Source organism: Hyaena hyaena, unplaced genomic scaffold (genome assembly GCF_003009895.1).
Source record: "Hyaena hyaena isolate Hyena2069 unplaced genomic scaffold, ASM300989v1 scaffold_596, whole genome shotgun sequence".
In the NCBI taxonomy this organism is placed as follows: Eukaryota; Metazoa; Chordata; class Mammalia; order Carnivora; family Hyaenidae; genus Hyaena; species Hyaena hyaena.
The window spans coordinates 986,841-1,012,942 of NW_024081228.1; the positions used below are offsets into that span (position 1 = coordinate 986,841).

The following is a 26,102-nucleotide window of genomic DNA, read 5'->3' on the forward strand; positions in this document are numbered from 1 at the left end:
TTTCAAAGTGACCATAAACACTCCTGTGTTTACACCACAGAAATTGAGACACAATACAAATCAACATTTTATCATTTTGGTCAAGAACTAGCTGTTTAGCATTTTACCAGGACACTGCTGGTCCGAGTTTGCTTAGTTAAACTTCTACACTGTGTTTTACTGAAAGGATAGGAAAATTTGGACCTTTCCCATGTTGAAGTATCCCCATATTGAAACAATTCTGAGTTCAACTTTGTGACATCAGTGATATGCAAAATGATTCAGATGTAGAAATGCAGACGAGGCATTGCTGAGTGGTAAGGTATATACACATCTTCAAATGAACAAGTTGGTAACATATTATCCAATAAAATGACTATCATTTTACATTTCCACTAGTAATTTTAGGAGCTTTGTTTCCTATATCAAGTAGTATGAAATGATGTTTTAAGTAGTATGAAAGCATACCAGGGATACTTAGCATTTGACCAACAACAAATGAAGGTAAGGATCATGACCCATTCTTTCTCATAGTTATAGCTTTTCTTTGCCCTTTGTGCTATCTTGTACATATAGATATTTTAGAATTTAGGTTGAGGATCTCTTTTCATGGGTATAAGACATACACATTTTCTCTTTTTATAGCCTGTCCATTTTTTGATAGGGTTGTTTGTCTTTTTTCTTATTGAACTGTGGAAGATCTTTACATAACCTGGCTATTTATCATTTGATGGATTATTTCCATGACAAATATCTTATCACAGTTTGCGGCTTGTTTTTTTCCCACTTTATTTATGATGTCTTTCAACATATAGAAGTTATAAATTTTATTATAGTTGAATTTTCAACCATTTCTTTTATAGTTTACACTTCCTGGTCTTGTGTGAGGCACCCTGATATCATAAATATGCTTTTCAGTATTTCATTTTGAAAGTTGACAGATATGCTATTAGCAGTTAGGTTCTTTTGATTACTTCTCTTAAACGGTATAAATGGGCTGTCATTAATGCCAACGAGATAAAGTTTGCAAAGAGTACAGATTTTGGTTTGACTCTCAATTATTCTTCAGCATTTTATTGTCATTCTGTTGTTGATTATATGCTACACTTTTAGAATACTAAGATGCATTGGTCATGGTCTTGATCTTCTCATGGGGACACACCTATTATAGCACATGCAGTATACTATAGGGCTAAAGGCAGCTTCCATTGAGCTCATCCAAAAAAAGAGAGCAGTGAATTATATGCCATGGAGCTATTATCTATTCTGTTCATTCATATCTCTGAACTAGTTACAATTTTATGGAAAATAATAGTAATCTATAATGTCAGTGCTATACTCCTAAAGGATATCAATATAAGATACCAATATTTATTTCCATGTTGTTGTTGTTGTTGTTTTGGATTGGATTATAATGGTAAAAATTTGTGGTGCTACATAGACCTTTTCCTCCTAATGTAGGAACAAGAATAATTTATCACAGATACCAGTGGCTAAGATGCTTTAGATTTATGGAAATGTTAAGAACCTGTTTTTAAAGCTTGGTTTCTGCTTGCAGAGACGGAATGGAGAAGATATACCAGTAGCCCAGACGAAGAACATCAATCACAGAAGATTTGCTGCTTCCTTTAGATTGCAGGAAGTGACAAAAACTGACCAGGATTTGTATCGCTGTGTAACTCAGTCAGAACGAGGCTCTGGTGTGTCCAATTTCGCTCAACTTATCGTAAGAGGTAAAGTTGCTTTCACTTCCTGAAACAGCTTGGCTTTGTTAGAACAAAAGCAAACTTGCAGAGATTTTGATTGATTTTTAAACCTGGTGCTCCTTGTGTCAAATCACCAAAAAGTTATATAAAAATTTGCTAATGTCTGAATGTAAATTAAGGCTGTTGTAACTTTGTTGCACACAGTTTTAACCAGTGTTTTCTGTAGAAAGGAACCTTTTTTTAAAAGCTCTCATAAGGCTAACCATATAAAACACTTTATTCCATACTGTCACCATCCAGTTTGCATTTTCATTTTAGATGTCCTTTTCCTGCTTAAAATAGTTGCACAGATTTTGTTCTTTCACAGATACCACAAAGCATTGTGGCCATGAGTTCTAGGTGAAGTTCCAGTCCCCACGTGGACCTGTAAATTTTAACAGTGTCAATACCCACTGGTAAATATTCACCAGTTCTGGCCCCCTAGAGAATCTTAGGAAGTTAGATTTGCTAAGAGGTCCTCCTTAATATTCTTGGATACTAAAGTTATTAGAGGAATTGCAAGGGAAATGACATATCAGTACATATCTACAGTGAATACTGGAGAAACAAGTATAAGTGCATGATGTGTATTAAATTCGTTCAGAATGTACTGGGTCCCTGATATATTCCATGCATTGTTCCAGGTTGTGCAGATAAAACTGTAAATAAAATATAAAGTCCCTGACCGTGTGGAGTTCAACACTGAGTATGTTAGGTATACTATATAGAAAAATACTGAAGATGTAGCATCAAGTTATGGTACATGTTATGAAGAAAAACAAACACTCAAAATAATGGAGATTAATATTTTAGTTAGAGTGACCTGGAAGACCTCTTTGATAGGTGGCAGTAGAGCTGAACCCTTAAAAATGAGTAATCTCTTTCCTATGTGAAAATGTAGAGGAAATACAGTTGAACAGACTCCAGCATCAATCAATAATGACACAAATGCAAATAATTATAAACCACCTAAGTCTCCTTAAGTTTAGGAGATCCTAATAAGGTCTAACCTAGACTGAGATTTGTCCAAGGCATCAAGCAAGGTGTTTGTGAGCGAGTTTTCTTTGAGATGGGATCTAAAGGTTGAGAAAAGGCATCCAGGTGAGGGATGAGGGATGAGGGATGTGGATGTGGGCACAGGGACGAGGGAAAGCAGTGCCAGTAGGAGTGCCAGGCAGAGGACAAGGGACGTGTCAAGGCCCAGAGGCTGGAAGCAGAACATGAGATAGATCCATATTCAAGTTAATCTGTTTTAAATCCTTGATATCAAATGTCTTTATATACTTTATTTCATTTTAAGATTTACTTGATTTTAATACTTTAACTTTTAATTCTTGGGAGAGAAGAAAATTGAAATTCAGACTATTTGATAATTGCCCAGAGCCATAGAAATCTAATAATTGACTGAACCAAAATTTAACCCTGCATTTCTTGACTCCTGATGTTGGGCTCATTCTTTTCCATCACAGCTTTATCTTATAATGTTACCAGCCCTTTACAGTGTTTTTTTCTTTAGTCATCTTATAGCTCATTTAAAAAAAGAGTTTGTCTTTGTAGGTTGAATATAACTTACTTTAAATTTTTTTTTGCATTTATTTATTTTTTGAGAGAAAGAATGACAGAGTGTGAGTTAGGGAGGGGCAGAGAAAGAGGGAGACACAGAATCCAAAGCAGGCCCCAGGCTCCAACCTATCAGCACAGAGCCCGATGCAGGGCTTGACCTCACGAACAGCGAGATCATGACCTGAGCCAAAGTCAGACGCTTAACCGACTGAGCCACCCATATGTACCCTGGATATGAGTTGTTTTAAATAAAACTTCTCTTGTGTCTCCAGAGTCAGCTCATAGGCTCTGCTTCAGTTCATGAAGTCACAACCCCAGTTAACTGAACAATAAGAAAGTATGATACCGTTTCAGCGTTCAGTGCTCAGGAAACGTTCAGGCAGGGACAATTTTTATGTTCATAGATGCTTGCGTACTCCTCTCAATTGAGACTGTGCTAGCATCTTTCTCACTTGAGCCTACTTCAGAAAGCCCAAAGGTGACCTTGGGTAGTCTTCAGAGTGATTAGCATGCCTTGGCTACTGGAGGGTGTGTGTCCAGAAATCATCACGCCCACTGTGTCTGCAAGTAGTGTATATGCATTTGATACAGCCACTGAAGGAGCTGGTGGGTTCGAATAGTGCAGTTAGAGCCCTTTTGAACACCTTATAGTTATTTATATATATATATATGTGTGTGCATTGTGTGTTTCTTATATAAGTATATATAATCTTTTGAATAAGTGGTCTTGTGGTGAATGCAACAGTTTATAGAAAGCAGAGTTGAAGCTTTCATCTGGGTGCTCCCTTTTAAAGATACAGTTCCTTTTTTCATATAGCTGTTTTATGTCTGTGTATTTTAGAAGCGATTTGTTTTGGCATTACTGGATCTCTCTTATTGATCTGAATCAAAAAGTAGATTTTATCATTTTATCAAAGTTTTTTTTTTTAAAACCTGGACACAAATGTATTATGCCTGTGGTAGGAGTGTTGCTTGTGGAATAAATGTTTCGATAAGATATATAAAAGGAGAATCCTTGGATTTCATAGAAAATTTTGGCTTCTTTTTTTTCTTTTTTAAAGAACGCTCTGCCATTTAACCTGTTAGCTTTCGACTATATGGGACCTGTTGAGTTAAAAGACTTTGAACTTTGCTATCCAGAATCTGCTAACATTTTAGAAACATTTTGATAGTTTGGGGAGTTTTATTTTCTTTTCAACATATTTTCAGTTGTTACATATGTAATACTTACAGGTGATACTTCGCTTGCTGTTTTATTTGAAAAGTAATATAAAGCAATAATTTTTCTTGGCCATGCAAATAACCACCAAATAAATATTGTTAACAAAAAACCCCACCCTTTGGGGTCAGCTGTCCTGGTGTTAAAACAGTGCTGAAAATTAACTATGGTGACAGGTCCTGTCTCTCATTGGCAGTTTTAAAGCTGACATTCTGTTACTTCGATACAAAAGATGGTAATTTTAAAGGAAATTTTGAGGGCAGTGATATGAATCGTCTTTAATAAGAGCTGGCATAGTATTGCCTGTTGTCAAAAATGACCCAAGGGTAAGAGTTTATTAGTGCATTTTCTCCTAAACTGAAAGTGACAGGGCATGCTTAAGACCCTTTTGCAACTGTTTGTTACAAATGAAAATTTTACTGCAAAATTCTGGCGTTGAAGAGTATTGATCTCTGTGTTCCCAATGCCCGAAGAAGTAACAAAAAAAAAAGAAAAAAGAAAAAGAAAAAGAAAGAATAGTATGCTGAAACAGAATTTACTTTGTCATGACTTTAGCCTTGCTTTCAGATCATTTTGAGTAATGATAATGTCTTTAGCTTGCGGAAGCTGATCTTTATTGACAAAAAGTTTTTACAGAGATGAGATGAGGAACAGATGTTTTTGCTCAATGTTTCTACAAAATTGAAGTGTAAAAAATGTGAAGTATAGGTTGAAATGGTGTTTACAAGTTCAAACTAAAAGTACTGACTTTGTAGTCTAAGTTACATAATAGATTTTCATCCTTTGCCTCATCCGCAATCTTCTTTCTTCTCCACCTCTCTAAATCAAGGGTCTATTTACATTTCGAAGCCACTGACCCACAAGAAACTTCTGTAAAATTCTGTCTACTACAACTGATGCTTGATTTCAATTCTATCTGTTAGTTATGCTTTTCTTGTGTTTTTATTTGTGAAGCTTGTTACATTTTAAGTTATTTAATGTGAAAAATACAGGGTTTTTGTTTGTCTCTTTCATTGGTTTGGTTTTTAAATTTTAGTGCCAGCTGTGAGCCATCATCAAAATGCTCTGGACATAATTCACTTAATATTTTTATCTATTCCTAGTGAATACTGGTGACCTCTATCCATAGTGAAAGCCGGGTGGGTGGCTGAACCCAGTCTTACTCTGTGTGGGTGGACCTTTGCAACAATCTTTGGTGTTAAACATGATAAGGGATCTGGATTGTTGTTGATACTTCCCTTTGTAAGACAATTCAACCTAGCTTAAAAATAAGGGTACTTACTGACTTTTGTACCTGGAGGGTACAGATGTAGGTTTCAGGACTGGCTCATTTAGTTATGAAATATCAAAGTGCTTTCCAGTCCTTCTCTCTTAGTCCATAGTTTTGTCTTCTATCCTCAACAGGGGTCTCCTCAGGACCAGAGGATAACAGTATAGATACATATTTCTTTGATCTCATCCACTTGGGGATAGAGAGGTTACCACCTCCCATAAGTATCAAAAGTTGCATGGTTGCCTGTGGAAAGACAACTGCAACGTCCAGTAGAGAACATTTGTACATGGGTTTCCAGAGTATAAGCAGTGTTATTCAGAGAGAGTTATTAAGGTAAGATAGGAACTGCGGAAATATTTTAAAAGAGTGTATAATGTAATTTTGAAGGACATACACTGTGGAATTTTGTCATGCGGGAGAAACGTGTTCTCATAATAAGTGGGACAAGTATGGAGTGGGATCATAGCTTATTTGGTGAATGGCATGCTGTTAATGGAATCACTTGCTCGGAGCCAGTTACTCACCACACAGGTGGAGAAGGAAGGAAGTCCAAAGTAACTGCATGTCCCTTTGGACTTTTCTTTTCTTTCTTCTTTTTTATAATATGTTTATTTTTTAAGTATTTTAAAAAATGTCTATTTTTGAGAGAGAAAGAGAGTGCACATGTGTGTACAAGCAGGGGAGGGGCAGAGAGAAAAGGGGACACAGAATGTGAAGCAGGCTCCAGGCTTCAAGCTGTCAGCTCAAAGCTGGACATGGGGCAGTAATCCTGGAACCGTGAGATCATGACCTGAGCCGCAGTACGACGCTCAACTGACTGAGCCACCCAGGTGCCCTTCCATTTGGACTTTTCAAGTTCTGTTCTTATTGAAATCATTTGTAGTTTTTGAAACTCTGTTTCATCCATTTTTGTACACCATTATTTCAAACACTTATTTCCTATTAATTTTCCTCCTCCTCTGGGTTTTCTTAGTCTCCTGCATCAGAGCCCATCTAGTTTATCTTCATTTGCTACAGCATCTCCCACAATATTTTTGGGTAGACGGGTAGACGATTGATACTTCTCTAACAATTAATAAATGCAATTATTTTGCCGAAGTCACGGAGGGAGGACTGAGACAAACTAAGACAAAGGGGGTGGTTGATGAGCCGGGTGCTGCCTCACCCACACATGGTGTGGAGCTCTCTGGGATCCAGGAAAGGGTCATAGCACCTTTTTTTGTAGTGTCTAAATGTGTCTCTCCTCTATGAGCTAGTAAGGATGACTTTAAGTTTGGCATGGATTTCTTTCACTTAAAAATAATTTTGACATGATCAATATGTTGACTATGTTTCTAGTCCGTTTGTATAGAATATTAAAAATTAGGTCTGAATATTTCATTTAAATACCTGAAGCCAGGACATTTGGGAAGTGGAAAACGCGAGATATTCATACTTTTGTTCATTGGTGGTTGAAGGGATTTCTGGCTCGAATCCTTCAGCACGCTGCTTAATACTCCATGCTATTGACTGTTAACTACTTCTCATAGCACAGCTGTCAGACTTAATGCATTCATAAAAAGATCCTTTTTCTTTATGGTGACTTGAATATCCCTTTTTCTTGCTTCTGTTGTGAAAACTAGTCACCTTGACAGGAAGTTTGGAGTTATCTGGGAGAATTCAGTTTAAACATCTATATTTTATGAAATCTGAACTGTAAAGAAAGTCTAAGAGCATGTGAATTAACAACTTCCTGCCCCTATACAGTTAGGAAAGCACATACAGTCAAGTCGGGCACCAAAATGTCTCAAATTTGGCAGAGGCTCCAAAAGTTGCATGCTTTAACATTTTACTTTGCTACCCTTGAGTATGATAAAAGAAACATTTGGAGTCTCCTCTCATTCATTGTAGCTGCTTATAATTCAGGTGATTCAATGTACAAGATGTCTGGTACATTTTTAAACTCTGAGCAAAAGGATACTAGATGTCCTCATTTTAGACAGTATGTTATTACAGAAACTCTGTTTCATCCATTTTTGTACACCATTATTTCAAATACTTATTTCGTATTAATTTCCTCCTCCTCTGGGTTTTCTTAGTCTCCTTCATGAAAATGGTAGAGTGCAGTGCTGATTTTGCCCACACGGTCATTTTCATGTTATTTGTTTTGTTAGTTTTAAAAATAAAAATGCAATCAGTTCTTCCCCATAGGATTTTTGAGTGTATTGTCATAGGTGATTCATGTGCAGAGCTCTACATAATGTTTAGCAGTTGAGGTGCTGGTCACTGTCTTATATAGTGAATCTTGGGGGAGTTTGCTTTTGTTGGAGCTGCTTCATAAGAATTTGAGAAAGATCAAAGAGGAAGCAGAATGATTTGCATACCGAAGAATTCTTTCTGTGAACTCCAGGGAATTTGATTTCAGAGCACTATTCTTAAGCCTGTACTTGCCTTGAGAGTTTGTGATAAATGTAATTTGGGTCCATTTCTTACAGAAGACTTCTATTAACTTCACCAACTAACAGTGTCTTTGTAATTTATATTCCCTTCCCTGCTGACTATTTTTCTTTCCCTTACCCCAAACTAAAAAGGAAGCAATGAAGTCAGTTTGCAACTGCATTGGAAAATCAGCTAGCCGCCTTTATTGAGTATTTAAAATGGTTAAGTTATAGGCATCAGGAAATTGCAAAGAAACAGCAGACATTGTTCCAGCTCTCAAGCAATTTATAATCTAATTAATTTTATAGAAGATATAGAAGTATTAAATGTGTTGGGACAGACTTTTGACTTTGATTTTGGTCACATTTCTAATTCTACAGGAAAAAGTAAGACCCTCTAACAAAAAGAAGATACCATATCTAAGGAGCTATTCCATTAAAACCCTCTAGTAACTATTTTGGTAAATAATGTTGTACTGTGAGAGTCTGATAGAATGTTAATTAAACAGAACTTCTATAGCTGACATTGAAATCAATTAGTGAGGCAGAGAGCTAATTCATAGTATTTTTAGCAGTACAATGAGTAAAGACGGCAATGTAAAGGTTGTGGAGGTATGTGGGACATTAATTCATGAGTGATAATTCTCAAGTCTCCTCTCCCACCACTTCATCTTCCAGAGTCAATAGTAGTAGGCTTCTGTTACCAGTGTTAATACTGACGTGTGAGTTTTGGTGGTTAGCTTTCTACAGTTAACATAAACTGTTTACCACTGAGATGTTCACATCCTTTTAAAAGCTAGCAAATACACGTTCCATTTACTAGTAAAATGTCATCAGGGTCCTGACTTACTAATAATACAAACTAAGAAATACACAGAAAACAGAAAACATTCACAAAATGTTAGGTAGAAATCAAATATTCAGTAAATCAGTCAAAACCAACTTGTTTCACAAAGTTTATCATTTTACTGAAAAAGCACTTTTCTTTCCATCTGGGTTAATATAAATCATGTTATTTCCTTTTCTAAGAAACATTTAGTCTAGAAAGAATTAAAAACATTCATAAAGCCAACATAAATAAGAACAGGTAAACGTTTATATTTTGTTAGCCCTTGGCACGGATCGTGTTTACTTCATAGTGATCAGTTTCTATGAAATAGAAAAAGTTGTACCATTCTGGTGTTTAAAGTGAGGGTTGAGAATGAGAATTGAACAGAGATTAAATAATCATGGCAAAATGCGGGCAGTTTTTCTTAACATGTAAATCCATGACAACTTCTCTTTATACCACTTTATCTTAGCTCCAGTGTTTGTTTTTTGGAAAAATCATGACTTACAGATGTGTTCTCATTTCTTACCAGGTAAAGGACAGGGTTACTTCTAAATTTAGGATGTACTTTGGAAGTTAACTTTGCTTTGCTCTCATTTTCTGCTTTCTGAACCTTAAACTAAGAAAATATTTTGTTGTCTTTCTGCAGTATCGCACAATTTGGAATCAGATTTAGTGGTTATGGCACAGAATCTGTCATTGTGTTAAAACAAACAAACAACAACTGCATAGTTACCTGTTCCCTTGTTAGGAAGAAATTTTACCCACATGGTTATTTACATCTTCCTAATTGCCATTGGTGTTTTCTTTCATCTTCAAATACATATGGAGGAGTCCATTGCTGCTTTCACGTTTCCTGTTACCCTCCAACAGCTTCCCTTCACATCAAGGGGGAAAGAAATCACAGCTCTTTCCTGATACAAAAGGCCTTAAATGAAATATCCACGGGTATCAATCAAAATTTATTTCCTGTCACTCACCTCCTTTCTCAGTCCACCACAGACATACTGAATCCTCCACACATACCCCTGCCTCAAGGCCTTTGCTTTTGTTGTTTCCCCCACCTGCACTTCTTCTCTTTTCAAATATATGCATGCTTTCATATTCCTATTTTATATTATTTCATGTCCTTATTTCACATTCATTCTGGTTTCTTCTCAATTTTTTTTTTTCAAAATACCTGAAGGCCAAATGATAGTTATTTTCTAGAACAGGAGAGTATTATCAATTTTGTTTTATACATTTCTTCTCCAGAATTATTTAGCTCTTTATGTAATGTCTTCTATTAGTATGTGCAGAACAAATATTTGCACAAGACAATAGCCTCAAATACATTTGCAGGGTTGAGATACTGTAAACAGAAATAATGTGTATTAATTGGTGATTTCCTTCATTTGTCTGAATTTTATTACATATCCTCTGGGTGCCCAGTACTTTGTTTACCTTCACTGCCATCACTTCCATTGAGTCACCTGCTTCTATAAAAAGCACCCTCATTGCTCTCCCCACATCAACACCTACCTCCTCCAAGTCAGTATTCCCACGGCAGTCAGACTACTTGGACTACACAAAGTCAGTCAAACTGTGCTCCCCAGGTTCTCATGGGATTTTGTTCATGAAGAAGGAAAAAAAATGGGTGTAAGTGAGAGATTTATTTGAAAAGGCAGTTTTCACATATATTACTGTATCTCATCATAGTGTCCAAGGCCACCTTCATCTGTTTCTGCCCCGGTCAGTCCTTCATGAGATGCTCCCTTGCTCACCAAACTCTAGCAACACTGGCTTGGTTTCACTGGCTTTAACACAGCATGCTGTCTTCCACCTTAAAGCCTCAGCTTTTTCTGCCTGTGGCATTTCTATATTAGTCTTCATAAGAGAAAAAATGTGTTCCTAACATCTGCCTCCATCACTAGACTTAGAACGACAAGGACTATCCCCTTTGCTCCTTCATTGCTGTGTCTCTATAGATAGCACCTTGGCCAATACCCAGCAGATAGAGTCAAATGATTGTTGCTGAAGAAACAAAAAGAACATGGGTTGTAGAATGCCTTATGAAAGACATGGATTTAATCTGTAGAGCAGATTACTGCTGTTGGTGGGCAGGGAATGCCCTGGGGAGGAGATGGAGTTTCATCATACCACTGATGGAGGGCGGGATCTTGATAGCTGGAGGTAAGGAATTTAAGCAGAAGGTATGGGAAACCATGTGCTCTTGTGAACAGTGTTAAATATTGACTACCGCATCGTGTTTTCCAGCGGAAGAGTCTAAGATGAACCTGAAAGTACACTTTGAGGCCTAATTGTGGAGGAATTTGAATCCAGGCTAAGAAATAGAAATACATTTTGTAATCTGATTTGATTTGGGGACTTTGGGGAGTTTTGAAGTAGGTTACTCGTGTTCATAATTGTCTCAGAAAACCAGAATGGGGGATGATTCAGAGAACAGTGACTTTCCATGGAGTCAGTTGAAGGGACTCTAACAGTCATAAAAGCTTGAGATGGTGAGGTGTTCTTGGGGGGAGTATTTGTTGGAAAGAGCAAGTCGAGGGTGAGAGATGATGACAGGGGAAGGAACAATCAGCTTGGTGTTCTAGGTGCAATATATGGTATTATGGACAGAAATCAGAAGATTTGTAGAAAAACTTTTAATAGCATAGATCATAATTTCAATTGTAAGCTTTTGGTTGTGTTACTAACAGAGACCGTTTTAAAATCTTTAGGCATGCTGGGAAAGGTTTTGACTAATTATAGGATGTCAAATAGGGATTCAACACTAGACAAATGAAACAATAAGTACTCAATGCACAGAAACACTTTTGTATTTTGTAAGCTCACATTTCATAGACTTTAGCCAATATTATTATAATTTTTCATGTTGTTAAACTTAGTATAAAAGCAGATGTATTCAATTAAATGGAAAATTTAGAAAGACAACCCTGTTTAGAGATACTGTCTTTTTTTCTTTATTCCTGACATGATCCACATTAAAAAAAAAAAAAAAACACACACACATGGAAAACATATCATGTGTAAATATTTTTTCACTGCTGGTTCATTGGATTTGAGGCTAAGTGAAATGCTTTCTGTTGCATGTAAAAACTATTCTTCATAGAAATAAGCTCTCTAAAGATTTCACTTTCTCTGCTCTTCAGAATTTGATTGTCCCTGATTTTAATGTTCCTAAACACACCTTTTTCTTGCAGCAGTGTATTGAAACATTAGAAGGAGGGGTATTTTCTAAGACATTGGTCCAGCTGCATTTCTCCATCCTAAAAGAATGGTATTCACTGCAGCAGGTGGTTTAAAAATATTTACCTAAGAGTAGATAAAGTGTTCTCATCTGCAGTAATTTTCCTATCTTAAAAATCCCCACCAGGTTTGACTTTTCTTTGTATTGTGCAGGATTGTTCAAAAGTAGTTTTCATGACCAGACTGGTTGATGCATGGTAATGATGAAAAGCGGGGTGTTTGGGATTCAACGTAGATGGCAGAAATGCAAGATGTCAGAGAGTCATATATTAAAGAGAATTTGAATTGGAAACCGAATCCCAATCTGCCACTGGGAACATTTTGATCATTTTGATTTATTAAACATTTATAACAGCATTCAGATGGAGCGGAATTAAAACCCTTTAGTCTTGGATAGTTTACTGTATGCCAACCACTATGTAATGGGTATCATCTTTGAAGGTTCTCTTAGAAGGGAAGAAGGGAAAGATGGGTGTGAGAGATTTATTTTTAAAGGCAGTTTTTACAAGTTTTATCGTATCTAACTTTGAATTCTTTTCTTTTGTTTGTATTGTGTTTAGGATAAACACGTTTTGCAATTTCAACATATTAAGTAATTTAAAGTTCTTATTTTTACTTCAAACATATTTGAAACTGATTAATAAATTTTAGACCGAAATATTGCCTTTGTATACATGTTACAGCTACCTTTTCAGTGGGTGTACCCTTTGTATGCAGAGGCATCGATGTCTGCTATTATCTATGTTTGTATTTCTGAGTTTTATAGATAAATATTTACAAATATTAATCAAATTGAAATTTGAATGCAATTCTGAAGCCTAACTTATAAAACATTTCCCTACAACTACTGGAATTCTATGACTCGGACTTTTAAAAATTGTCTTTTGGCATCAGCAAAGGTGAAGAGTCTTTTCTAAACAGTGGCTCCATAATGAAGAGAAATCAATTTGTATTAGAAACGCACTGTAAATTGAAGGTATTACAAGTTCACACTTGGTTTTGCAGCCGGCAGAGGGTACTTAGTTGTGAATCAGGAATGATGCAAAAGATGGATGAGACAGAGTTCAAGGAGCAGTAATGTGAAGGTCCATGACTATCGTTTCAGGCTGTCTCTGCAGGAATGATGGATGGTTTGGTGGCAAGTAATAATACCAGATGATGAGAGATGCATCTCAGCATCTTGAGTCACTGCGTACCGGCTACCTGTTGGAGTTCTGGGGCATAATGATTCCTGATTTGCAACCAAACGGGTTTGCCACATTTAGCAACCCAGATTTTTGGCAGCTGTGAAGGAAGCAAGTAGCGTATCAAACACTCCAGCACATTGTAAATTTAATTACCTCATATTTATGCATAGTAGCTGTTGACGGGATCTTGTGAGCTATGCTAATATGGTAGGTAATTTGTTACCTCCAGAAATCACTTTCCATGTGTCTTCTGATCATTATCATGAAACATGATAAATGATCCAGCCCATGAGGTATAAATGAAAATGAAATGGATAATTGGATTCTATGTCTAAATTGTGGCTAGAATAGTCACAACAATTATAATTGAATTTATCTCATAAAAATATGTCTGGCAATATTTTAGTGACCTTTTGCCATCTTGAGCGTAAGGTGTTAAATGAAATTACTCTTAAGATGATTATAAAAAATTTATAACAATTATTTTTTAAGAAGTATCCAACACTGTAAATTTTCTCTTTACCTGCCTAAAATTTTAAAGTATCTTGTTTATTTACAATGGGCTTAGGCAATTGATACTGATAATCTTCTTTTGATACTGAAAATACAACATTTTGTTGATACCCATGCCTTTATTGAATATAATTGAAGATATTTTTATAAGTATCTTTTATTAGTAGTAGCACATGTCTTCCTGCCGGGTTATAGAAGTATACCCTTTTGCTGAATGTGTGTGCTTTCTTTGATTCTTATAAGGAATATATCTGAAATACCAAATAAAATAGTTTGTTTTAAATATCACTAGTTTTACCCTTTCCATCTTTTGTCTCTTCAATTCACTTTAAATAGCAAAAATTATTTTATTATAAACATAAGAGCACTCTTAATATTTTATTGATTTGAATAACATTTTTGAGCAGTTATTGTAGGTTAATCCTTATATTTGTTGTTAGTAACAATGAGTGAGACACATAATCTTTGGGATCTTATAATTTTCATATGTAGCTGTGGCAATATCTAGTCATGAAGTTATAACATTCTATAATGTTTTCTTTCTACCTGATACTAATTCCTTCCTCTCTTTCTTTCCATGAGGGGGCTAAGAAAACTTCCATTTTCTTAGAAGAAAGACTACTCCCTTCCATTTCCAACTAAAGAAGGAACTCTCGACATTTAGTTAATAGCAAGATGGAAACTGAAAAGTTATCTGGAGGGTTGGTGAGGGGTGATGAGGGTGGTGGAGGGTAGTGGCTCATTTAGTTAAATGTCTGACCCCTGATCTCAGCACAGTTCTCAAGCTCAGTGTTGTGAGTTTTAGCCCCACATTATGCCCTGCACTAAGTTATCTGGAAATATGGCTTTTCTTTTAAATTAAATATGTCAGTAAGCAAGTCATGTCCCTAGAGACCTGGTTTCCCACTAAAATTTCATGCTTAAAATATCTGCACTTACAATGTACATTGGTGATGAAGGTAGCTGAGCATAAGCTAATTTTAGTAACTGATGGAACAAGGCATAATGAACATGATTAAGACATTTATTTATGGTAAATATAAATTAAATAAAACAATGTAAATGTTCAGTATAAGTTAATAAAAATGCAACCATTGTAATACATTTACAGCGTTCTAGGTGCTGTTATAGAAGGTTTACATACATTGTTTCTCTAGTTTCATGACACCTCTTAATATCCCCATTTTACCCCCAGGAAACCTGAGGCTGGCAGGTAGAGTTGCTCAGGCCATGTGGCTCTAAGGGGCTGGCCTCACATTGTAACCCAAGTCTGACTCTAGAGCTCACACTCTTCTTTCACCACACAACAGTAACATTCTGCAGTACATAAACTAACTGCATGTGCATAGTGGTATTTAGAAAAACACTACTTGAAGCAAGATTTAGATAAATATCAGTAAGAAACAGATTTGTGAGCTTTCTTGTGTTTCAATCATTCCAACTACTCTGTAACTGTGATTATTCTACTGTCATTTTGGAAACAATGCATTTATTTGTTTGACAGCTGTTTTTAACTACATCTTGTCCTGACAAAAGTAGTATTATAGCTACAACCTACCATTTTATTTTATTTTATTTTATTTTTTTATATAATATAACCTACCCTTTTATAGCAGTGGTCCTCAATAGAGGAGCAGAAGGTGTATAACCCTCTTTAAATCAAATGCAGAGTCTTTAAAGAACTATGATTCCCGCATGTTCCTTTCCCAGATTCTGTTATACTAATAGAAATGGGCACACACAAGCAAATGTACGTGCTCTCTCAACCTACATTCCAGCAAGCCTGGCAAGGTTTTGTTGGAATCTAGGCAGAAGCTGGCATGTGTGTGGTTTCAAAAAGCAAAGAAACTATTGTGATATTCCTCCTGCATTCTTCTTTTTCTCTTTCCTGAGCATTTTTAGATTTTATGCAAAGAATTATAAATTGCTTCTGTAGCTCTACAAAAACTTTGGGAGTATGTTCCACGTCTTTAATAATATCATATGATTGTTTGGATTTCAAAGCTTCTCTGTAGAAGAAAAGTATCGATCAGAATTACATAGCCTACATTCTTTCTGGTCTCACAGTGTTTGGTAATCACAGAAGGTCCATCAGCACTTATTGTTAATTTCACATGAATATTTACACTTCAGATTGCCTTCCAGACTTTTCTGTGGTCCAGCCATGGAAATGAAAATCTGAGATTCTATAGCTTATTTTTACTTTCCTTTCTTTACAGATTACCCCTATTATCTTATTATTTTCAGCTTTGTTGTAATAAGTTTGGGAAAGTCTTTTATCCTTTTTTTTTTTTTTTTAATTTTAGAGAGAGAGTGTGTGAGTAGGGAAGAGGGACAGAAGGAGGTGGAGGAGGAAGAGAGAGACAGCAGAGACAGAGAGAAACCCAAGCAGGCTCCATGCTCAGCATGGGAGCTGGATTTAGGGCTCAATCCTATGACCAGAAGATCATGACCCCAGCTTAAATCAAAAGTCAGATGCTCAACCAAGTGAACCACCCAGGCACAGCTAGAAAACTTTTAATGTATGCTCTGGAGGAAGTTTTCTCCTCCACTTACTCTATTTTTATATTCAAGGTAGGGGTAATCTTGGGCCCTTTATGTTGAAAGACAAATCATGGACCAAGTTCCCTTCTTTTTCAAACAAATCACTTGCAGAGTAGCTCCATTTCTGTGTTTGCTACAGGAGTTAAAATCTAGGCATATGTTTATTAGATGAACTCACAGAGTTATTCTGTGAACAGTGGCAGTGCAATCAAAGTTTAAATAATGTCAGGACACTAATGATGACCTAAAACTGGCATGATTCCAGAATGATGTCAAATAAAAGAAAATTATACTAGAGAGATGCTATGGGAAATATATGAACTGTACAAAAATAGCATTTATATATAAATGCATTCAAATAAATATTTCTCAAGAAGTTATTGTTACAAAGCAGAAGATAAGTTTATTTACTTGATGTCCTTATGTCATGGAATGACCTCATAATATACAAAGGTGACTATATAGAACTCAACTACTCGATCCAAGATGAATTTGATGGATCGTCCATCATAAAGACAGGAAGATTTTAATGCCTAAACTTCTGCACATAGACATTCTTCTTGTCTCTTTTTCAGTGATTTAGGAATTTTCAAGAGAAATTTTGACTAAATTATATTTTTTCCACAAATACAGACTTAAAAATTTTAAATCTCAATTAGGATGAGATTCACACTGTATTAATACCCCTTGACTTGTGTGTGGAGGTGTGTTTCTCCATAGGAGATTTGGCCCAATTAGATACATAGTTACCTTTCTCCTTATCTGTATGTTAATTTCTCATTTAAGTATAATGTAGACATACAGAAAATTGTACATTAAAAAACATAGCTTGATAAATGTTTAGCTTGATGAATTTTCTGACACCAAATATACCCATAATCCACATATGAAAGGTAGATTAGCAGCACCCCACAAGTCTACCTTACTCCCTCCCAGTCACCACACCCCAGTCCCCCAAGGTGACCACTGTCTCTGGCTTCTAACAGGAATCTCTAACTTAGGCCAGAGGAATTCTGTAGTTTACTGGCTTCCCTCTCCAACATTAAGTTTCTGAAACTCATTTGACCTCACTGTTGTAAAATATTACATCTTGTGACAGTGCCACAACCTATTCATTTTATTGATATTAGGCATATAATTCATTTTCACTTTGAGCTATTTATAATAGGGGTATGTGAATATTCTAGTATATCTAGTGGAACAGATGTACTCATTTTTTGGGGGATCCTATAACAGGAAGTAGAATTTCCACTTAATAGGATATACTAATGTTCAGCTTTAGTAGGTAGTAGCAAACAGGTTTGTTGTATTAATATATAGTCCAACTTGAAGCATGAAAGTTCTGATTATCCTATATCCTCACCAACAGTAGCTATTATCCTACCTTACATTTTAAATTATCTTCTTATGTTCATTCTTTCATTTGTTCATAAATGCATTTATTCAACAACCATTGATTGATTGCCTAATATGCCACGCAGTAAAGACACAAACTCAAAGACAAATAATAGAAAGTTCTTACCTTCTAGGTGCTCAGCAACTAAAGAGAGAGAGAGAGAGAGAGAGAGAGAGAGAGAGAGAGAGAAGTATATAGATAAATCTCTTTCAGGAAATGTTGCTGACACTATGGCTTAGAGAATGCAGGCTTGACCATTGCCCTTTTCCTCACCACATAATTGTCATATGAGTTTATAAAGGAAATATAAATTTATAATCAGTAAGTATCTATTTAATATGATCATTTATATATTAAACTAACTTTTGAAGCAATATTAAAAATATTGAGGCCCAAATTAGTGCTTTTACATTTAAAACACATCATTATGCTTTATTGGATTAAGTATATGGCTTTGGAACAAGAAATGTTGCCCTTCAGGTACAAAGGAAGATCTCTCAGTTATCAACTTCTATAAGTGTGTCATTTTATACAAATTTATGGCAAAGAAGCATGATACATTTTCCTCCTCTTTAAATACTTAAAATAGTAGATTTCCTTACCAAATTCTTATTTATTGTTAGTCTACTGATGAGAGTTCTGTTTACAAGATTTTTCAGTGCCTGTGAAAATATTTGCATATTTTATACATTATATTTTCCCCTAGCCAATTTTCAGTTGATCTGGCTAAAGTTGCAGAAGGGTGAAAAATTTGAAGTTCAGAGAAGGAATCTATGAACAGAAACAGTCTTGGTCAGTAGCTGTGCCTAATTTTAAAGGCATGATATTTAGCCAAAGTAAATATCGGCTCATTTAGGAGCAGAACCTTCAAAAGAACTGCCCAACCCTATAGCTGTGTAACTGAATTACTTATGGGCTTGATACACTTTATTTTACTACCCTGGAAATTTTCTCTTTCTCTGTGCTGATGGTTCACAACTTAGGCTGCCTTCCAATAGTGTATGTTGTATATAGTATAGTTTGATATTCTGGATGTCTAGATCCCCAGCTCTGGTGTGGAGAATAGGGGTGGTTGAAGGGAATGAAAAGAAAAAGGTCTCTTTCTGGTTGAGCTGTCACACCAGTGTAAAATGTCCTTTGGCTGATAACCATTTACATGGTTCAATATCTTTAAAGTGTCACTATCTTGTTATTTTATCAGATAGGTCTATAATTATTCTTGTCTACCTATTTCCATTTGATTATAAAACTGGGTGTGGTGATTTTATTTTTGTTGGAATTTTAACTGTTGGAGACAGGCATTTTGTCTGCTAATGAAAGGCTAATAGAGCTGTATGATTAAAATAGGTATTTAGAAGTCCTTGTAATTATAGTGACCAGATTGATGGCTCTATTTTTATGGCATTGCCTTTTTTTTTTTTTTTTTTATCACTATGCCTGTACATTCTCAAGTTACCCATAGAAACCTGCTTTTCTTAGTTCAGAGACTTAAGTACAAACACACAGAAATCTGTCCTTTAATCCCCTGTTCAGATTGCTTGACTCTTGCCTTATTACCATCAGGGAGAGTTGATCTGGAGCCACTAACTGCATCTGTGAATTCATTTCACATTAAAAGTTCTCTATCTCCTGAGTTAATCAAGGACATCTAACCCAATAGGCACATAATTGTTTCTGTGTTGTTTTGTTTTATCTCAACATTGAGGAAATGTTCTATAATTGCTAATTTATGTCATTTGTCTTTTGGAATAAATCTATATTGGAAATCTTTACATTACAAAGTTGAGTTGCATCTGTTTAAGCCAATGACACAGTTTCTTTGCTATGAAGATCTTTAAAGTCTCTGAAGATTTATGCTTTTTGAACTGAAAAGCATCCCAAAATTATGACTGTTCTGCAGGTAGTAGTGCATATACACCTCTTATTATCTAGAGGAATTATCTCTATGACTGAAGTCTTATTTAGTTGTTTTTAGTGTGTCACCACAAATTATTTTTTCATGAAAGACAAGTAAACATATCACTTGTGTACGTAGAGGGGTATGCCTAGCTAAAAGATGGCCAATCTTGTACACTCCAGAATCATGTAGAAATATCAGGTAAATAATAGTTCTTCTGATTAACTGGGGGGTAAATAAAGTGTTGGATTTTACATGCCTGGGAAACAGGGTCATTGAGTGGAGGGAGGGAGTAGTATCCTGATTTTATCACTGGGCTAAGTGATTGCACTAAGAGGCCATCTGTTGCTGGCTACATATACATAAAAACTCCATGCATTATTTTGAATTGACTTGGAATAATTACAAAGTACATATTCATAGTGAACATGTGCTTATTATGTGTTATAATGATCAATGCAACAGAGTATTTAGAACCAGGGATCAAGTTGGCAAACTTAGATTGTGGTTGGTTACAGTTAAATGTTGGAAGATTCTTCTAATTGCATAGTGTTAAAATACCCTAAAATCTGGAATTTAGGCTCATGAGATTTTTCAGTGTTTTTTTATATTCTAGCTGTGGAAGAGTCAGGATATCTTTAAATAATATTTTTTTTTCTTGATTATGTTATGCAGAGTACAAATACATGTATACATGTATATGTGTGTGTGTTGATAGATAAAGAGAAGTATCCTAATCTCATTATAGAAATTATTCAGTGGAGTTTTTTTCTCTTAATTACTCTCTCTTGGTTTACTGGAATCAGCTATTGCTTCTTAATACATATTAATATAAAATGAATATAAATGGGCATTACTCCAAATCCTTTGGCCTGTCCCCTAGAATGGAATAATAGCTTGTATAACGTAGACATATTTACCATGTTATTGTCATTTACAAATGTAGTTTCCCCTCCTCTCTCTTAAAAATATATATGTATGTATGTATGTATGTATGATTCTGCCTCGTAGAGTTGACCAATAGGATGGTAATATGATTACCTATTTATGACCCTAGAATTGATGTAACCAAACCGAGTTGAGGGCTTTTCCAGTTTTACTACTTGCCTGATTGTTATTCTTGGAGTCAACTGGATGCTCTTCCCTCTAAATGCATGAACAGTTTTAGCTCTGACTGAGCTAAAATAAGGGATTAAATGGCCATAAGAGAAATCTTCTATATTAGCTTCTGACTCAGTCAAAGGGATCCATAATTTTTATCATAACATATGTGGTTTGCTGCCATATGGATTGTGGTACTGAAGGAGGCTTGTGTAAAGTTGTTCAATTATTGCAATAATTCATCAGTCTGAATCAATTCATCGCATAGATATTAATGAGGCAGAGTCTAGTTTGGGGACAAAATGAGAGAAAAATTCATAGTTATCTCACAGATAGATTATATGGGCTGAAAAGCAAATAAACTTCACTTTTCAAAATCCCTTCACCTTTTCATATCCCCTAAATATGAGCTTTACCTTATTTTTAGTTTTTGCTGGCAAATCTAAAATAGTGTGCCGCTGCTGTGCCTTTTTATTTCAAGCAGGTAATAAAGTTATTGCAGCAGTGTTTTCAAATCAAGATGAATAAAATGCCATGGAAATGCATAGGAGATAAAATTCAGTATGCAAAATTTGTAGTTTCGTTGCTGAAATGATTCTTCTTATTTCAGCACTTTAGGCAGCAGGAAAGAGCCATGTCATTGAGATTAAATACTGTAATTCTACAGATCTTGCAGTTAAAAAAAAAAGAATACGTATCACACAGGGATCGAAAGACAAAATAGCTGTTTAATATGAAGAGTGGCATATTTACTATTAGAATTTTTCCTACCCTAGATTAAATTTTGTTCAAGAAACTCAGGGTATTGGGGTATGCTGATATTAGTGCAATTGTATATTTTGATAACATTTCTAAACATATCAGGTCTTGATCTTAGGGTCATGAGTTCAAGCTCCATGTTGGGGCTTTAAAAAAAAAGACTAAGAATTATGTTTGTGACTGTGCCTTTTTAATTTTTTTTACAAGCTGGATAAATCATTTCATGCCATTTGGTTACTAAGCAATTGCTTAGAAAATGTTCTTTTGTTCCACTCAACTAACTCCTTTAATTAAATAGTAACATTTTGTAGGTGCTGTGTATCAATGTCAAAGCAATTCACTACCTACATGGTTCAAAGCTCAAGGTGGTAAATCTTACATTTTGAGAACTTAATTTCATCTCCTAAAAACAAATTACACAAATTAATAAACAAATACGCAAAGTTTTACTATTACCATCTCCAAATGATGGCTCTCACACTGATGTTGTAGTCTACATTTTGTTGTATGGAATAGATAGATAGTTTTCTTATAGTGGCATAGGCAACTTTGTTTTTCAAAGTGTTATTGAACCAGTCATTCATTCTATAATTATTGAACGTAGACATTGATAGATACTGAGAATGTAATGATAGGAAAGTTTTATGAGTACATTATAAGTTTTATTGGAAAACAGAGATAAAAGAAAAACTATTCACGGTCTCAAAGTTCCCCAATCACTACTAGGAGCTTTTTGGTGTAGTTCCTTCTGATGGTGATGGTTGGTAGTTTTCATTTTTCTCCCCTAGGAGTACACTTTTTACTTTTTAAGATGAGAGCTCTAATAGACTCAAACATTAAATATCCCCTGATATTTGTTATATAATTTTTTAATGTTTTATTTATTTCTGAGAGAGATAGAGAGACAGCGTGAGCAGGGGAGGGTCAGAGAAAGAGGGAGATACAGAGTCTGAAACAGGCTCCAGGCTCTGAGCCAGCTGTCAGCACAGACCCCGAGAGGGGCTCGAACCCACAAATCATGAGATCATGATGTGAGCCGAAGTTGGACACTTAACCGACTGAGCCACCCATGTGCCCCTGTTATTTAATCTTAACATCTTGATTTCTTGAAGTTTGTGTGAAATTCTATTAAACAGATATACCATAATTTGTCTCTATTTTCCTCTTGTTGAATATTTTGATTATTTCCTATTTTTTTGCTCTTCTGCTCTTCTAAACAAAGATTTAAATTGTCCCCTTGTACTAAATTCCCAGACATGGGATTACTTTAAGATTTAAACACATTTTTATTTCTTGATATTATATTGGTAGATTATTTTCCAAAAACATGATCAGTTCACTTGCCTACAAGCAAGCTGTATACTCAAATGCCATTTAACTATGCATCATTAACCATGGTCAAGGCTGTGTGAATACAGGATCACCTGTTCAGGGTTTGCAACCTCTTCTTCAAAATTCTGCTCCACTGCTCTTTTGAGAAATGGAAATATAAGTGATGTAGTTTTAGGTATGTGTAAGCCATGGATTGCTGAAGTGAAGTGATTTTTAACATTGTTGTAGTGTTTCTCCAGAAGAGGCTATTGGTGTTTTGGACTAGAGACTATCCTGTACATTTCATAATCTTAAGTCACTTTCAACCCACTCAAAGCTGTTAGCACTCTTCAATCTTTTGAATGACTCCTCTTAAGGAAGAGGCACTCGAAGGAGATGAAGAAACCCTTGCTCAGCTCTATAGAATCATTAGTGACAAAAAAATACATAGTATAAACAAACATATACATCACTCAAGGAGAGCTTTGCTATTCAGTTGAAATTTTTCTCACTTTATTTAAAGTATTTCTGCATACTTAACAGAAATCATGTATATTTATTTCATGGTTCTCAAGTTGTTTGTAAGTATGGGCAGTGGGCCACACTGCACACTTTCCATAGTCTACCATAACTATATGCTAACACTCATGTAATTTTTATGGAGATGATAAGAGATGACACTGGCTCCTTTTGACTGACACTTGGTCTAGGTGCCAGTGCAGGAGCCTCGGGCTTAACAATATCCAAACTTTGTGATGTTTTAGTATTTATTTGATCAGGCCACACTTCTGAGCCACCTAAATGATAGTGATTTGAAAAAAGTATCTATCAATGGGATTGTTGGATTTTTAAAAAGGATTTTAATATATTAAACTTTAAAGTTATTTTACTTAAAAAGCTGTTAGTGTACAAATTGTAAACATAATTAAAACAGTAATTTATCTGAGAGATAATTTTTAGAATTTGCTGATTGATATGAGCAAAAACTATGAGATAGTAGCCAGAAGAGTGAATGGAGAGGTATTTGGCTTCTTAAGGAATTTGTTACGACTAGAAATCTGAAGTACCGAAATCACAGAGTGAAAATTATGGAAGAATTATTACTCTTTTCATAAATATATCTGCATTGCAGTTCATAAAATATGGATGCAGGAGAAGGCTTGTTACAAAAATTTGAAATTTTCAAATGTGTACTTCATGTCAACATCTAAGGAAAAATTAACCAAATTATGTTATCTGTGTGATATTGAAAGCTCCCCAAAAATCCTTCTAATTATCTATACCTTGCTTTTCATTTCTTATGGGAAGAAAGGCAACTTACTCATCAGTGCTACTATTTCAGATTTCTTGAAGTACCATTAAATTATATTGTTATCTTAGGGAGCACAATTTAAACTCATTTGAAATTATTATAGGGTAGCTGATAAATAAATGCTTCAGTTACTTGGTGCATTGATAAAATTCTTCCTGCTCTCACACTTTCTGTTCACAGTCTCTACTGTCTGTCTGCCTTTACTTCAGTATTTAATGGTGGTGAGGAAAATAAATTAAACAATATGAAGCATGAGCTAGTGAATTTTCTTTTTAAACTGGAACTGGATCAGAATTTTGTTAGAGGGGAACGATAAAGAAATAGAATAACATTGATTTTGAAGTGATCCATTCTTTTAAGAAAATAAATGATAGTAAATAAAATATCACCAAGGCAAACAGTACAATATTGATTTTTACAGGAATTTAGATATGGTAAGGGAACATTGACTCCTATAGCCACTTGAAATAATAATGTTTGTCTTTGCTTTTTATTTCCTTAAAAATCCAAATAGCCAAAAAAGGCAGTATAGATAAATTATTTGTTCTTTATATTTTCCACTGCTTTGAACTTAAGTATGAAACTTTCCTAGAACTGTTTTCTGCTCACAGGCTTCTTAACAAATGGAGAAAAGCTAGAGCTAAGATATCTCCCAGGAAGAAGGATGAGGTTGTAGTACTCATCTGTGGTAGGCTGAAAAATGGACCTAAAGATAGCATGTCCTAATTTCCGGAACCCATGACTATTGCCAAAAATGGTCTTTGAGGATGTGATTAAGTTAGCGGTCTTGATTTAGGGAGATCTTGGATTATCATTGTGGATCCTAAATGCAATCACAGGTATCCTTACTTTAAGAAGGAGCTAGAGAAATATTTGACAACTGGGAGAAGAGGAGAAGGCAGTGTGAGTAACGAATGAGAGACTGGAGTGATGTGGCCACAAGCCAGGGAATGAATACCAACAGCCAGTAGATGTTGGAAAAGGAAAGGAACTGAGTCTTCCCTAGTCACTCGGAGGAAGTATGGCCTGGTGCCACCTTGGCTTTGACCCAGCTATACTGATATTGAGTATCTGGCCTCCAGAACTATGAGACAATACATTTCTGTTGTTGTAAGCCATCGAGGTAGTGGTAGTTTGTTACAGCAGCCATAGGAGACAAGTGCAGTGCCATTGCCTGCATTAACTGGGAGGGCTAATCTTGAGATACTTTTAGTCAAGACTTCTTTGACGAGTAAATAAAACAGTTTTGAAGGTTTTAGGATTAAGAGAGATTTTCATTTACTTATTTGTAAAGATGAATATAGAAGTGTCATTTGCCTTGATGTTTACTTCGTTAACTGACTTTTTTCCTGGCTTTGTGGCTTCTATTTCTGATTTTGGATTTTATTAATTAACCGAATGTTAGTAAATGACATAGATGTTTGTAAAATAGCATTGTAATTGGAATAATTGGATGAGAATATAGTTTCATAATGACTAATCTTGATTTCGAGACACTTTTTGAAATTATCTGAAATAAATAAGGCAATTTGAACGTACAATTATGATTGAATAATAGGTTTAGATCTAGAATAATGAATGTAAGTCATTAATTGAAAGTTAATTGTTACATTGGCAAAGTTTATCCTGTATTTTGGGTATTGCATGCTTCAGTTGATACCTAGTGTACAATTGGGATTTATTTCCACCACACCTCTGGGTCTGATAGTGTATTAAGTTATGAAGAATATTAATATTGCTGCAGAACAATTACTTGTTCATTTGCTAGCTGATTAAAATTCATGCATAATTTATTGAAATGAATAGAG

The 26,102-nt window shown here is 35.2% G+C and overlaps 1 protein-coding gene across 6 annotated transcripts in view; it reads left to right on the plus strand.

Annotated features, from left to right (window-relative positions):
• Positions 1 to 26,102, plus strand: part of PTPRK (protein tyrosine phosphatase receptor type K) — a 561,746-nt gene that overhangs the window by 305,646 nt on the left and 229,998 nt on the right. For all 6 annotated transcript variants that reach the window (XM_039256923.1, XM_039256925.1, XM_039256926.1 and 3 more), the window contains exon 6: positions 1,538 to 1,712. In XM_039256923.1, coding sequence (XP_039112854.1) covers positions 1,538 to 1,712 — 175 coding nt within the window. The remainder of the gene's footprint in view (positions 1 to 1,537; positions 1,713 to 26,102) is intronic.